The sequence below is a fragment of the Pundamilia nyererei genome, unplaced genomic scaffold, assembly GCF_000239375.1.
Source record: "Pundamilia nyererei isolate P.nyererei 1_Seehausen unplaced genomic scaffold, PunNye1.0 scaffold00023, whole genome shotgun sequence".
Classification (NCBI taxonomy): Eukaryota; Metazoa; Chordata; class Actinopteri; order Cichliformes; family Cichlidae; genus Pundamilia; species Pundamilia nyererei.
The window spans coordinates 4,633,180-4,649,167 of NW_005187424.1; the positions used below are offsets into that span (position 1 = coordinate 4,633,180).

Below are 15,988 nucleotides of genomic sequence, written 5' to 3' on the forward strand. Positions count from 1 at the left end.
CCGCAGCGTTTTAGACAGACGTCATCACACAGTCAGAATGAATCATACAGCCGGACCGGTGTCTGTCCATCGTTTAATCAGATGGGTCGAAATAACATCATGCCTACCACCTGTGTTGTATGAATTTAGGGAAACAAGGAGAAACCAGGAGAAAAGCGGTGAAGGTTAAGGAGGCCCTTAACTTGTTAAGCGATGTATCGATCACAGTTTTTAATGTGCAGCTTTTGTCTGTCAAAAAAAAGAGACAAAAAATGGTCACCTCACATTCTGCGCCACTACAGTTTATTTTTACTGCTTATGTGCAGCAAGTCTATAAGATGAGCCCCCAGTTTGGTGTCCCAAACACCAAATACACACTAACTGAATAGTGTCACTTTGCAATTTTTGTTTTTTGTCTAAATGGCAACTAAACCAAACTACATAGCAACATGCTAATGACCTCGTGCTGCAGACGGACCAGATGTGCTGTTGGTTGAAGTTTTATCTGTGTATATCTTCTTCCTGTTCTATGATGGTGTTTGTCACTGTCCATTATTGAGAACAATTTAACCTTCATGCAGTGTCTTCCTTGTGCCAGTGTGTTTATATGGGTCTAACCACAGCACTAGCTAGCCACCAGGTCAACTAGCCCAACTTCGCCCACCGCCCAAACTTTGCTGGTATTTAGTCACTCAGGTACGTAGTACCTGGTACGTAGCTCTAGATGTTAAACGGCTAGCTAACTTACCGCTAACTTCCACCTCTTCTAAATCCTCTTTTTTTGAATGCCTGGACGTTAAACTTTAACACCGGGGAAAACAGGCACTCATCATTCAATTGGTGCGGAAATAATTTGGACTGGTTTTAACCCTTAATGCTGCCTTAGTGTTAATTGGCAATGTGGTAGATAGTAAGATCATTAAGAGCCATTTGCATTTCGTTTTATAAAAGTTTGGTCCTGACTTGAAGTAAAGGCAGAAGTTATCTGGAATAACCGTTTTGCAGACATCACAGCAGAAATGACAGATTAGTTATGGACCATCATAAGGATGATCATTTAGATGGTTCATCAGATATATTTGAACTGGAGTCGATCTGTTGGAAGGCAACACTTTGAGGATGTAGACAAAGGCAGACTTAAACAAAACTGCTCTGCTGCCGAGTGATGAGGAAAACTTTGGCTGCAAAGAGTGGGACCTGTTGAGATCAGACTCGTTGTGTACACAGATGAGAGTCGTCTCAGCTGTGGATCTACAACTAATGAATCAGAGGTTTTGAGAAATATTATTAAGAGAAGGAGAAGTAATTCGACCAGCTCTAAAATTAAAAGGGTGACCAGCTGTCAAAATGAAGGATGAGCTTAACAATAATCACATGATAACAGAAAAATATCCACAGCTTCTTACATTTAAACAAATATGGGCGGTGATGAAATTAGTTGGCAAGTATTTCTGGATTTGTGTTCTCAGATTTTGCCTTGGGGGCCAGCGTTGCAGCCAGCAGATATGTGGATAACTGATACCCTGAGCCAAAACTTCTTGTTCTGTATTTATAGTCCAACAATGAATGAAGATAAATCATCATTACAAGAGAGCTGATGGTTATGAGATTTAACTTCAGTCAAAGCTTTTGTCCTGTTTCTCCACACACGGGTAGCTAAAATTTACTCAAACATAAATGGTCAATAGTAACATTTCTATTACCGTTTATATCCTAATGAGAGGATGTACATCAGAACAGAAAGACGGAGATGTCTGGATTAGATCATTCCATTTGTTTATGGGATACCTTTTAAACGTCACCATATTTGTACAAAAGCACTTTTATGCCTACATGTCAGTGGCAGCCATAAACAAAGCCTTGTATGTCTGACCAGTTCCCGTGAACGCAGCATCTCAGCAGTAGGTCAGTCCACTATTTAGGTCTAGATGTTACCTGCAGATTGACAGAGGTCAGGGGGGCATGCGGTTGTGACGCAGCAGTTCTTGTTCTCCAACAGCAACGACTTCACAAACATGTTACTAACAAGTCAGAGGTCGAGCATTTTCTTCATTAATACGTCGACTCTGCGGAGGGTCAGTAACTTTCATCACCACAAAAACTTAAGGAAAAAAGGGTTGACTTTTATAAAAAAGTGTTAAAAGGCAATTAAGACTGAAAAAACCGCCACAACTTGTAGTTCTTCACTGTGTTGAAATCAAAGGGAGTATTATTTACTAATATTCTTTTCTTCTCCTCTTTAGGGTTCTCCCACTCAGCATTTACCTTTGGCATAGAGAGCCACATTAGCCAGTCCAACATCAATGGTGCTCTGGTTCCCCCTGCTGCCCTGATCAGCATCATCCAGAAGGGCCTGCAGTACGTGGAGGCTGAAGTCAGCATAAATGAGGTGGGACACAAACAAAGACCCTTTAACATCAGATAATAATTCAAGTCTTTCTTAAACGGACTATCAGGATGTCATTCCCATATTAATCTGATATCAAAGGGAATCTGTAAATGTAATATAGACAGAAGCCTGTCAGCTTCTTTCACCAGCTTCTTGTCTTCCTCTGTGTTTCCGCTCCAACCCGATTTCTTCTCTGGCTCCGCAGGACGGCACGCTATTTGACGGCCGGCCCATTGAGTCCCTGTCCCTGATCGATGCGGTGATGCCGGACGTCGTTCAGACGAGGCAGCAGGCTTACCGGGACAAAATGGCCCAGCAGCAGGCTGCAGCTTCAGCGCCGGCGTCGACCACTGGGGGCACTATCGCTGGCAATGCCAAGAACGGAGAGAATACTGCCAATGGGGAGGAGAATGGAGCCCATGCCTTAGCAAGTGAGCGAAATGATTCGTATGATTTTTGGGATTGGGGAATTCTTTTAACAGAGACTTGTATTTATGTTATTAATTAAAATGATGGAATATTATTACATTTTTTATGTAGTCACTCGTTGAATTTTGTGGTTTTTCATGCCTGATCCATCAACTCTGTGTTCAGATAATCATGCTGACCTGATGGAAGTGGACGGCGATGTAGAGATCCCTCAGAACAAAGCCATGGTCTTGAGGGGCCATGAGTCAGAAGTCTTTATTTGTGCCTGGAACCCAGTCAGTGATCTGCTGGCATCAGGGTGAGCCTTGCTTCCACTTTTGTACAACGTTAATGTTCAAGTCATGAAGCAAACAAGCTGAAAAAAAGAGACTAAACATGAATTAATGCTTAGTGCCAGTTTGACCTGAATGTAGTCTTAGGACTTGCCTGGTTGTCTCAGTGCACCATCTGGTGGTACAACTTGGTATTACATGAAAGTGCAGCACAACCCTATTTTAATTTCAGTCAAGATCACATCAACACTTAACGCAGATGTTCTGCCCATACATGAGCAATAAAGCGATGCTTCAGATTTATTACAGAGATCTTTGCTTTATAGCACATCCTTACATATCATTTGTACAATGTTGTAGGTTACTTTTTCAGATGGCAGTCTGATGTGTGTGTGTGTGTGTCTCAGGTCTGGCGATTCGACGGCTCGTATTTGGAACCTGAGTGAGAACAGTACAAGCAGCTCCACACAGCTGGTCCTGAGGCATTGCATACGAGAGGGAGGACAAGATGTCCCCAGCAACAAAGACGTCACCTCACTAGACTGGAATGTGAGTACACACAGGCACACAAACACACCAAATGTAACACGAATCACCCTGCTCGTGTGGATTAAGTCACAATCTGTAACCTCGAGAAGTTTGTGGGATATTTTCGAATTTCAAAGGGCTGCTTGATGTGTTTTCTAAAAGGATTCTGGTAGTTTGGTGTCATTTTTAAACCCCTTTTTGAAGAATCAGAGACACACTTTTGTTGCTAACGCTTATTGTTGTGAACACCTCAGCACGAGATATGCATCCTAAAACAAAAGCAGACTAAGCACAGGCTGCACCCCACGCACAGTCCTGTCAGCAGTGCCCTCCAAGAGTGTGGTAGTAATAACGTTTGATGTTAGATAAGATATAAAAAGATATGTGAAAGAAAAAGAATCCACTATCAACTTTAATTTAAGGCTCCTGCTGTGCATTTTGCTACTTTACGAAATAGGCTGATTGTCACCACTGTTGTGTGGCAGTAGATGGATGGTTCATTCACTCATGTTTTTTGAACGTTTCTGCCTATGAGCATTTGCCTCGGGTCGAGCATTTAAGCCTCGCCTACTTATCAGGTAATATGTAATGCAGTCACAATCCCAGCCATTTAATGAGAGCAGTGGGATTAGCCAATCAGCATCATAGATGAAACCTAAGCATCGTCAGCTGCCTGTCAGTGCTATTGTTCAACCAGGACACGCCAGTGCATTTTTTATTACGTTGCATCAGTCGACTCTGGCAAAAGCAGCATGTTGCCATGGCAGTGCATTAGCTTCAGGTGGGATATTGTTGTTCTGTAGTGACTGCTCAATCAGAACTTAAAGAAAGGAAGTATCAGTAAAACATGGAGGCCTGTGTTGGTGCTTTCGGAACTGCCCCATGTGTCTTTATTTGTGATCGCAGAGGATGGCAGCAGCTGACCGAACTTTACAGAGTAAACTCAAGTTTTTTAATGTGCGCATGTTTCTCCAGTCACTTTGGCCTGGCCTCCATGCTCCAGCAAGACAGCATGCCCACACCCACTCTATCAACCAAAACTTTAAGCAGTCACAAAATCCAGGAAGTCTTACTAGCCAGATCAGTCACCATATTGAGACTGTGGCGAGGGTGTTGAAATCCTCGAGGCCTATTAAAGCATTTCCAAAGAAGGTACTGAACAGGTTTTTTTAACCATCTTATAAAATGACAACATTTAGGTAGATATAAAGAGCAAAGTACTAAATTGTCAGCGTGCGCTGAGTATTTTAACCGTTGGAGTTATCAGACGATGCATTCTTCCTTCAGTCCAGCCTCTGGGACATAAACCAGAGCCAAAGGCAGAGTCGGAAATTTCCTGGAAAGCATCCACGCTGATGGAGAAAACAGACCTCTGTTATAACACCAGCTGACGCTCATTCGGCCTGAAATATTTGGACACATACTGTAACTGAAGAACAGAACTTGGGTCAGTAAATGTGTCGAAATCAGGCTCTCATTTATATGGAAACATCTCTCTCTCTCTCTCTGGCAGAGCGAGGGCACACTGTTAGCGACGGGCTCTTATGACGGCTTTGCCAGAATATGGACAAAAGATGGTGAGATGGCTTTAATTGATGTTACATTCACACTTATTAATGTGGTGTAATCGCTGGAATGCTTTGGGAATTGTGACGTGAATAGTTTGCCACATGCTTTAGTTCATCCTTGAACAATGCTTCCATCTAGAGGCAGGTTTACAGAATGCAGTTATTTTTTCCCCTGCACTGTATTTCTTTTCAGGCCTTTAAATCCTTTTTTGCATTTAAAGCTGACACGTGTTGTTCTCTTGTTGTGCTCCACAGGTAACCTGGCCAGTACTCTCGGCCAGCACAAAGGTCCCATCTTTGCCCTTAAGTGGAACAAAAAAGGCAATTTTATCCTGAGCGCAGGCGTAGACAAGGTAAACCTGTAAATCAGCTCCAACGAGAAATAACTTTAAGAATAGTTTGTTATTGTCTCACGAGGTAATATTTTACTGCACTCACACTAAGTGTACATGTCTCCTGACAGACAACAATCATATGGGATGCCCATACAGGAGAAGCCAAACAACAGTTTCCTTTCCACTCAGGTAAACAGACGAGACACACAACAAAACTAAAAAAATTTTTGTTCCTGTCTAATATTCCTCTCTCCATCCACCCACAGCTCCGGCACTTGACGTGGACTGGCAGAGTAACAACACGTTCGCCTCCTGTAGTACAGACATGTGCATCCACGTCTGTAAACTGGGGCAGGACCGACCCATTAAAACATTCCAGGGACACACAGTGAGTAGATTTGTGTTCATGTGCATCTTCCCAAAGCAAAACACACCGCTCACATATATAATGCTTTAGCTAACCTTCGTCTCCTCTCTGCTTCCAGAACGAAGTAAATGCAATCAAGTGGGATCCCACAGGGAACCTCCTAGCCTCCTGCTCAGATGATATGACGCTGAAGGTGAGTCGCATCGCTGCAGCTCCTCACTTCCAAATGAAGAACTTGATGATGATGACAAGAGACTAAAACATTTAGGAAACAGCTGAGCTATAAATCAGCATTCAGGCATTACAGTAACTTTCTAACCATTAAGACGTTCTGTAGGCTTCTTGAATGCAATGGTTAAATTTTAATAATTAGTTCAACTAAAATAGAAAGCTTTTAACTTTCTTTGGGATTTTGCTTCTCTTCAGATCTGGAGTATGAAGCAGGACGCCTGTGTCCACGACCTGCAGGCACACAGCAAAGAAATCTACACCATCAAATGGAGTCCCACTGGCCCTGGAACAAACAATCCCAGCGCTAACCTCATGCTAGCCAGGTGTGTGTGTGTGTTAGAAACCCAAGAAGTAATTAAGGACACATCAGGACACTTCAGCTCTGACAAGACTTGATTTTAAACATTGATTTAAATGGAAATGATGGTGTGTTGAACAGCCTGCTATTGCCTGTGGCAGCTGATCCATTGTGTGCATGGCCTTTTTAATACTGTCTGGTTTATCTACATGTCGCTGCTGACTGAGCAACACCTCTGACACTCAGTTTAGAAAGCTAAAAGTATACACATTCAAATTAAAATGGGCTGGTGTTTATATAACGCTTCTCTAGTCTTTACTAGTGCTTTATTCTCTACACTTGAACTGCCTCACATCCGTCATCAGTGTAGAATCATCTGCTGTGCAACTAGCTAATGAGCTAACTAGCTAATAATAAACATATATTTGACTCAGCATTAGCTTGTCCATATGGAACTGTGTTGTTTCCGAGCTAAATCAACTCCAAGTTTTACAAAGCACTCGGGTTTTAAATGAACACAGGAGAGTGAAACGTGTTACAGTTTCTGCCAAAGTGAAAGCCGCAGTTCACATTTTCCCCTCAATGTGAGAGATTTATGAACCTGCCCCTCATTCCACAGCGCATCATTTGATTCCACCGTCCGTCTTTGGGACGTGGATAGAGGCATCTGTATTCACACGCTGACCAAACACCAGGAGCCCGTCTACAGCGTGGCTTTCAGCCCTGATGGTCGCCATCTGGCTAGCGGCTCCTTTGACAAATGCGTGCACATCTGGAATACACAGGTAGGAGGAGGACGGTGTATGTACTGTTCGAAGGTCTGAAATAAAACAAGTAGTTAGATTAAAATAATGCTTGTTTGCACTGTGCCTGCAGACGGGAGCTTTAGTCCACAGTTACAGAGGGACAGGGGGAATCTTTGAGGTTTGCTGGAATGCAGCGGGGGATAAAGTGGGAGCCAGCGCATCAGACGGATCTGTAAGTCCACACACGACTGTTTTTTAATGATTTTTTGTGATCGATTCAGTCTAACGGATGGACCTCTGCTCTGTTCCAGGTGTGTGTATTAGACCTTCGGAAATAGTGCTGCCGTTTGTTGGAAGCCATGGACCGACCATGAATGTGTACATAGCCAAATGACTGTCCCTGCCTGCCCTGCCCTGCGTACTGCTCACGCTTACGACTTCGGCCCCGCCCACCGACAAACAGGAAGCAGGGAACAGGAACAGGAAGCAAGCACCCGACACAGCAGGTCCAGACACAGGGGTGAACAGACAGACGGACAGACACAGATGGATAAACGTGCTGATGGAAGCGGCCCTCTCTGTCTGCGCAGACTCTTAAAGAGATGCAGGAGGGACACGGCGAAAAAACAAAAAAACAAAACAAAAACAAAAAACAAAAAAAAACAAAAAACAAAACTGATAGACAAAAAAAAAGAAAAAAAAAAGAAGTTACAGATCCGTATATGTACCAAAATTTGGAAGCTGTTTTGCTTTTTTCGATCTTTAAACCATGCTCATCGTCATCAAAATGAAAAGTATGAAAAAAGTGTTGATCTTTGTTACTAGTCGGATCTCATCGTGCGGACATATCTCCACCACAAAAATAGGATGGCACTTAGTTTTTTTTAAATTTCAGAACTCTCGTTTCAATGTTTTTATATTTTCTATCTTCGGGGGGAAGGGGCGGGGCGGGAGGGGGGCTTGGTGAGGTTTTACAGGTTTAGGAGGACGACAGACACACAAAACAGACACACTCGAACACACAAACACGCACACCAAACCGTTACGAAGAGCAGCGTCCTCGCCACGATTTCCAAACAGTGCAGCAAAGCGAAGGCTTTTTCTTCTTCATGTGTTTCAGCGATTTCCACTTGCAGCTGGGAGTAGGCCTCATGGTTAAATGCAGTTCTTAATACATAGACACACTCTAGTTCCCCCTCTGTGCCTCCATGCAGGCACATGGCATTGATAACACGCTTTAAAACGGGTCAGGATTCTTTTACCCCGCTGATCAAAACTTTCTGTTGCCTTCAGTTTTTTGAAACTTAACAGCAACAGGAATTTCCAACTCAAACACACAGTTATCGAGGTGTCATTTGGCAATTTTAAGACTGCAAACATCTCTGACTGGATTCAACTTCAGCTGTCTGAGACTGAAAGAGTGAGAAAATTCGGCATCACGTTTCAGTGTCCGTGCTGCCGGAGGCAAGAAAAAAACCTGCAGAGGGCCGAGCCAAAGAAACCAGAGTAAAGTGTTACACAGTTAAACGTGGAAGATGATCCCAGAATGGAAAAGTTTCCATTTTCATTAGCTTGAAGAATTAAAGTTAGATTGTGTGCAAGTTTAGCTGTGCAGCTACTTGTTTCAGCTACTTTTATTCTGGTACCAGTGACGCTGATGTAAACAGGCCGTTTTCAAACACCGATCAGTCTGACTGTTAACAGGAAGTGTGCGCATACCACGGGCCCTTTTCACATTAAATTTAAATGAGACTTTTGAAAATCCGCAAGTGACCAGTGCTGTTGCTGGCATTTGTGCACGGTGTGTATAATTCCACTGTTAGGTGGACTACGTGAAGTAGAAATTTCAGGATAAGAAACTGGCAGAAAGTCTGTGGTAGGGAGTAGCTTTGGATACCGCCTCGATCTGATCATGCTACCTGGTGAGCGAGGTCAGTTGTGGCTTTCCAAGCTTGGTTCTGAAAACAGTAATTATTTGGCTTTGCTGTCTTGGTTGAATTCAAACAGTAACTTCATAAAAGTCCCTAAAATATTTTTATAATTGAAACTTTAGGGTTTTTTTAAACAGTTTTTTAAATATGGTCACTCAGATTTCCCCGGCAGGCAGCGGAGGGCCGCTCAGAGCGACCCTTTACAAGAAGAAGACCAGGGACGAGCTGTCTGCACGGATCAGAACGCACTCGAGTGCGTTAGGAACTTATTAGAGGCACCAAAGGACAAACAAACCAGACACAAACAAATGGCTAAAAGTCACAGCGTGACCGTTTTGGTGAATTAAAAGTAAAACATGACGCTGCATCTTTAGTGTATTTTTTGCTCATCTGCCCTCTCATCGTCATTCTTGGTTTTATGCACCAAAAATTCAGCTTAGATTTTATTCCGAAGGTCCCTGCTGACGAGACGTTTTATACTCTTTTAAAGACAAATTTAAAGTTTTTGTAATTTCTTTGTAGAGCTGAAGAAAAAAATGTGAATTGATTTATTGGCAGTGTTAATTTCCATGTTGAATAAATTTTAAAGATTTTTTTTTGTTACTCTGATGCAAACAGTAAAGGTTGACCCTGTAATGTAAAAGCTTTCTGAGCTGAGCTGTCATTCTTAAGGCACCTTGCCTGGGGAGCGTTTTCCCAGGAGCAAATCACCACTAAATTTGTTTTAATAAAAAAAAAAAGTTATTTTATTTTGCTTGAATCCATTCGGGAAGCTTTGTCCCTGAATCGCTGTCTCCTGAAAGTCCACTAAACACGAGATTGTAATTCTTAAATTGAGCCAGATAAAGTTGGGAGTCACACAGATGTTTCTTTGAGAGAGTCGCTCCAGACGCAGGTCAGCGGTCGAGTATGGAGTTATATTTGTGTGTGCGTGTTATTGCACACGTGAAATCGTGCCGCTTCACATCACTGACGAATGAGCCACGAGAGAAACGCACGATCAGCTCTCAACTCTGTTGCATAGAAGCTCCCAGATTTTAAATTGAAACCAACATGGCTGCTCTGTTGGGCACCTGCTGTGCGTCTGGGTAACAGTTGGAAAACACCTATAAAAGCTGAGACAACTATAACTCAATACTCGAGTTAAACCTCCGAACCAAAGAACTCATTCGAGGTAAAATCCACCAAAATCCTAATTGGCCAAAAAAAGTGCATCCATGAATGCAACTTCAGAGGTTTAATTAAACCCAAACCTGCCTCGAGGAGAAGTTCTGCCTCTGAGAAAAGTTTGTACAATTGCAAATGAACTCATTTCTTCTTCTCTACAATAAATTTCTACTTCTGGGCTGACGGTTTTCATGCATTAGTGTTAAAAGTCTGATATTTTGTACCTGTTCCTTTTGTTTTTAACTTTCCTGTACTCAAAGCATTCAAGTACTGAAATTCCTCCCAACATGTCACACGGGCAGGGTCCCCCTGATTTGGTCTGTGCCACAGAGTCAGCCCGGCAGCGCCTGCGATGGGCTCCCCGAGCATCTTTGTTTTTCTCTGCAGCTCGCATCACTTTCATGTGTCATCATTTAAGTCCGATCAGTGAAACTTAAGTGCAGAATAAAATATATTTTGATAAGAGCTTTGAGTTTTTATTTGTGTGTCTGTAGAGTGTCGGTGCTGAAATAACGCCAAAGAATACGACTGAATGGCAATCATGAATACATGTTTTTTTTTAATATATGTCAAACAAAAATAGCCGACTTTAATAAAACAGTAAATCTTTGATTTCAAACGTCCTCAGGCTGGTGCTTCTGCAGAAAGCAATCAAACCGAAGCGGCATGCTGCATTCCCCGCTAACCCTGACCCATCGAAATTAAATGAAAGCGAAGCGGTGAAATGCTCACAAGCCTGTACTATGAAGCTAGACCCTGGCTTTTCACTGCCACTGTCTTACCAGGACACATCTGCATATTAACTTGTGCTGCAGGCTTACCCTGCTCCGCGGCAGGTAAGATGTCAACATGCACAAAATCACCGTCTACTGACCAATCGGTTCTCAGGAAAACAGCATCATCATTCCTGAAGATTCCTCAGAAACTCGCTGTTCCAGTTTTGTGAGGTTTCAGAGACAGGTTTGTCTTTCTCTGATGAGCATCTGTTAGAAATAGACTCAAAAGCAACTTCTTCTTTGCTCGCTGTTAACTAAAAGTGTAGGTTGAAGCTGAAAGAGTAGCTAAACCTTTCTTACATCAGACAACAGCCTCTTAATTTAAATAGCTGTAATGATGGGGTAGGAGAACTCAGAAATCAACAAGACGTGGATGTGCTGGACTTTGTAGGTTTACAGGTCCCAGGTAAACACGTCAAGCAACACAAAGCAAGTTCAACCTACCCCAGATATATCTTTTCCTTATGCAACAAGGATGGGAGTCATCCCAGAGTTTGGCATCATGTGACCAGACAAGTCAGCAGAGGCATTGATTGTAAAAATTAAATAATAAACTTGATTATTAGAGAAATTAAACAAGATTAAACTCACACTGTGGCCTAAACACAGCAGCTGCGTGGTAGGATAAGCCCCACATGAAACTGTGTGGGCTTTCAAAGCTTTGCGTGGTCAGTAAAACCGGAAAAGTTGGCAAAAAACAGCAGCTCATGCCAGTAAGGAGGCTGACTTACAAATTTTATACAAGGTCAACAAGTAAAAGGCTTAAGTGCCCTGTCTGAGGATTATATCAGTATTTTAAGGCTTATGGAAAAATAGAGTGGCTTAAAAGTTGTTTGCAACCAGCACTTAAAAAAGCAGGTCAGGAGGTTGCTTCTAATACTCTCTATTTCTTATTGATGGTGTCACAGAGAGAAAGACTTCACATAGTCTCTTAAAACTAAAGATACAGTTATTTTGTGCCTACTGAGGTCTGAGGGATCTTCTGGGGGTGGTGATGGTAGGTGGTGATTTTTTTGCACTGCATGAGTTGATCTCTTATCTCCAACTTAACCTGCTGTGGCCTTAAACATCAGGCTAATCCTGAATCCCCAAATGCTTTATAGTACATGCCCTACACATGAGTAATCAGTCAACTGGTTATAATAAAATACACATTTTTGTCAGGTTTAGCTTGTGTATTGGGAGGCTAAATGGAGCTCATGCCTGAACCAAAAGTTCTTGCATTTGTGAACATGCAAAGAGACCACTGGGAGCCTCTCTAGTCTAACTTTTCATTGTGCGTATTAATGCTGTGTGGAGTGCACACGCTGCCTTTAAGTCCTCTGTGTGTGTGTGTGTGTGTGTGTACCTGTACTAGTTTACATATCTTTGTGGAGACCAAAAATTGGAAGTTTACTATACATGTGAGGACCAACAGCCCTTATGGGAACAAAATCCACGTTCCCACGAGTTTGAAGGTATTTTTGTGATTCAAAATGTGGTTTTTAGTTTCAGGGTTACAGAAAGCATTATGTCAATTAGTTGTCCCCACATTGATATGAAAACACGATTGTGTGTGCGTGTGCCTGTGTGTGCACTGCAATATTATTAGTATGAAAATAATGTAGACTGCAGAAAAGGCTGAAAAACCCTGAAGAAGACATCTGCCTATGTCGTAACTATATAACTTACTCTACTATTATACATTACTGTTTAAATAAATGCCATTTTTATACTCTGCATAAGGCGTTAAGGAGTAAATCTATAACAAAGTAATAAATAGTACTGTGCAGAAGTTTCTGATGTTTAGTCCCATTTATCAGACAGCATATACAACAAAGCAGCCCAGATTCATCATACAGCATGAAGATGCCTCGCAACAGCCAGTCATGAAAAACTAACTTCAGCCACAACAAGAACAAGAAGTCCTGTAACAGATGGTGTAACACCCACAGAACTCTGATCTCTACATCATGGAGTGAGTCTGGGATTACATGAAGAGACAGAAGACACAGGCAGAGGAAATCCACATGAGAACTGTTGGGATTCCTGGAACAACCTGCCTTCCAAATGACTTAAAAGAACTTTGTGCAAGTGTACCGACATGAACTGGTGCTGATTTAAAAGGCAAAGCACTGATTTGATTTAGGTTTCGCCCTACTTCACAATCTGTAAAACGTTAACAGCTGATAACTGCAAACTATCCTCACTTTACTTGCTTGAAACGTTTGCACAGCACTAAGAATTTCAAAGTGTATTTACCGTCAGACTGGATGCAAAAAACGAAGCACGCTGAAATGTTTCATCTCAGTAGGATTTAATCTGTCTCTCGCTTTTTGAACATTAATCTGATTTCCAATCTAAATATTACCCAGTTAGTCTGTGCTCTACCCATCACACAGACTGGCTGCAGCCTGGTTAAAAGGCTGTATAAAACACTCAAAATGAGAGTTAAGAGAAATCGACTCAATACGAACTAAGCACACCCAGAAAAATGGCACTATTGTACAGTAGAGACCAAAATTAGAGAATAAAGTCAAGGCTGTAACAATTCAAATTTAAAGTTACCCTAACACTAATAAAAAGATGTCATTGAGGCATAGTGTCGAATTTGAAAACGCAGAAAATACTGTACAACAAAACTACAAAAAAACTTTAACGAGAATTTCTGAAGGAACCGTGATCAAAACTAGAGAACGCTTTGGGATCTGACAGACCCCATAAAAATAGAGAACAATCATTTTGAAAGATGGGGAGCTGCTGGTTGTTGATGGCTGTGGTTCAAGTGGAGGCTGAATGTATTAGAGCACCCGGAACAACAAACACCACTGACTGCTAGAATATTCAAACAGTTTACCTCTAAAATGCTGGCCGTCTATACAAGCCGAAGGAGAAGAGGAGAAAAGTCTTAGTACAGATTTGATTCAACACTGATGCCGATTCTCGGCTGAAAAGGTGTAAGGTCCTTTCTCGGGATACAGAAATCAGACTGAAAGCCCGCAGGGACCAAACCAATCATGAAACAGGAGAAATCAAAAGCGTATACTGAAATCTGCAGAGGAACAGATCACGTGGACACAGAGGAACTGGTATAATAATAAGTTCACACAGCAAGCATCATGTTCTGCACTAAAACTGGAAAACAAATGCACCCACACCAGTGTGAAGAAGCCAGTTAAGTTTGGAGGAGGGAGGTTAATGGTTTGGTGGATGTTTTCTGCTGCAAAGTTTGAGCCTCTTACACATCCCCTCAGCAAGGTGAATGCTAATGTCCCGATGAAGCTCCTTCAACACAGATTATTCCCTCCCTGACATCAGCGTCTAATCAGCCAACAATATTTATGCAAGACAATGCTCCGTAATCACTCTGCAGAACCGGGAAAGCACTTCCTTGCAGCTGTTAAGCCTGAAATAATGAAATGGCAAACCCTGAATCCTGAACTAAACCCAATCGAGAATCTCCGGTTGACTGCTGAGGACAATGCTATGGCTAAGAAATCCACTACGGTTAGCAGACTGAGGACGAGATGAAGAAACAGCGGGACGAAATCAAACGGAGCAGTCGTGGAATTGGTAACATCCACGCTGCAGATCTGCCAGCCGCTCCAATTAAGACGGCTTCTGCAGTTCTTGATCATCAGGAATGTAATTTTTAGATGTCTATTATTTTATAGCAACAAAAACTTTTATCTAACTTTGATCACTTTAGTTACACACTGGGTCCACACTTCCTTATTTCCTTCCTAGATGAGTCCTAAATCTACAGCTAATATGCCATGAAGGCCACTGAAAGGAAAAAAAAACAGTCTGAAATTTTGATCTCTACTGTGTCGCTAACTTGAGCAAGGACGGCCACCGTGAGATAACAAAAGAGAGCCGTCTTCAGCTGACTGTTAGATTGTTACGTACACGGTTTTTGGGAAAGTGCAGTGCACAAATAAAAACAAACAAACAAAGGTGCGAAGCTTGTCATTTTGGCAATTTTAACTCCTACCAGTTTGTGCCTTAACTAGCTGCTTAGATCAGAGGAGGGTGGAGAGATTGGCTGCTGCTAAACTCCCCGTCAGATTGTAAATGTGTGGCTCCTGATCGTGGTTGTAGAAATGCAGATAATGCGCCAGATCCGCCAGGGTCTGCAGGACGTCGTAGGTTACTGCAAACAGGAAGTAGGTGGGCAGCAGCCAGCTGAGGCTGAACACGCAGTCGCCCAGTGGCAGAGGGATGGCAAGCTGTCTGGAAAGACAAGCAGAGAGAGCGAGGGAGAATTTATTATTCTCATTATCACGGTCGAACCTCCCCGGCCCGGAACGAAGAGCTGAAACAAGCTCCAACAGAAAGGGTGGAGCATGTATGCCAGTTAAACTGTGTGCTATGCCGCCAAAAATCCAACTCAAATCTGTTTCTGGAAACAAAATAAAGCCTTAAAGTTGTTTTTTAAGTTAATCCAATCCTGAACATCACAGGTACTCACTGGAATCTGTCCTCTCTGCATTCTCTCAGCATGATGAAGACAAACAGTCCCACTTCAGTGTTGAGGGAGAACGACACAACTTTGTCCAACATGACAACAAAACCCTGAAGCAGATGGAAAACACGGATGACTGGCAGAATTCCAGACAGCAGTCATTACTCCGTGTGTGTGTGTGTGTTATTTACCCTGGGATCACACACCGACACAATAAAGATGACAACGAACCCGAGCAGTGACATGAATCCTTTGGCCACGCTGGAAGGAAGAGGAAAAAAAAGGAGAAGCATGAAATTAACTTAATCAGTCGTCGTCTGAAGAGCGTTTCAGATGAATTATACGTCATGTCACAGATCGTCCTCTTCTTCATTTACGTGGAGGGGGAGAGAAAACACGCTGCAGATTAAATTATAAAGGAGAGAGGCAGAGACAGAGAGAACCTGAGTAAACAGCCTGTGAAATCGGTTCGAGTGGCTTTTTGGTGCAAATATGGTGCAAGAGGAGTGAAACTTCGAAGTCTTGTGC

At 42.5% G+C, this 15,988-nt stretch overlaps 2 protein-coding genes across 4 annotated transcripts in view; one reads left to right on the plus strand and one right to left on the minus strand.

Moving 5' to 3' along the window:
- The window catches only part of tbl1xr1a (TBL1X/Y related 1a), a 50,644-nt gene extending 39,939 nt beyond the window's left edge, over positions 1–10,705 (plus strand). The window contains exons 4-16 of the mRNA XM_005727271.1: positions 2,223–2,368; positions 2,574–2,799; positions 2,963–3,095; positions 3,477–3,618; positions 5,111–5,174; positions 5,421–5,518; positions 5,629–5,689; positions 5,767–5,888; positions 5,986–6,060; positions 6,294–6,421; positions 7,016–7,181; positions 7,273–7,374; positions 7,454–10,705. Of these exons, the coding sequence (XP_005727328.1) occupies positions 2,223–2,368; positions 2,574–2,799; positions 2,963–3,095; positions 3,477–3,618; positions 5,111–5,174; positions 5,421–5,518; positions 5,629–5,689; positions 5,767–5,888; positions 5,986–6,060; positions 6,294–6,421; positions 7,016–7,181; positions 7,273–7,374; positions 7,454–7,480 (1,490 nt within the window). The 3' untranslated portion in view covers positions 7,481–10,705. The remainder of the gene's footprint in view (positions 1–2,222; positions 2,369–2,573; positions 2,800–2,962; positions 3,096–3,476; positions 3,619–5,110; positions 5,175–5,420; positions 5,519–5,628; positions 5,690–5,766; positions 5,889–5,985; positions 6,061–6,293; positions 6,422–7,015; positions 7,182–7,272; positions 7,375–7,453) is intronic.
- Positions 3,100–15,988, minus strand: part of LOC102206538 (uncharacterized) — a 91,780-nt gene continuing 78,891 nt past the window's right edge. For 2 of the 3 annotated variants that reach the window (XM_005727270.1, XM_005727268.1), the window contains 3 exons: positions 15,652–15,721; positions 15,467–15,570; positions 13,834–15,228 (listed from right to left, as the gene is read on the minus strand). In XM_005727270.1, the coding sequence (XP_005727327.1) occupies positions 15,018–15,228; positions 15,467–15,570; positions 15,652–15,721 (385 nt within the window). In that variant the 3' untranslated portion in view covers positions 13,834–15,017. Of the gene's footprint in view, positions 3,153–13,833; positions 15,229–15,466; positions 15,571–15,651; positions 15,722–15,988 lie in introns of those variants that run through there. The other variant, XM_005727269.1, reaches the window with a different exon arrangement.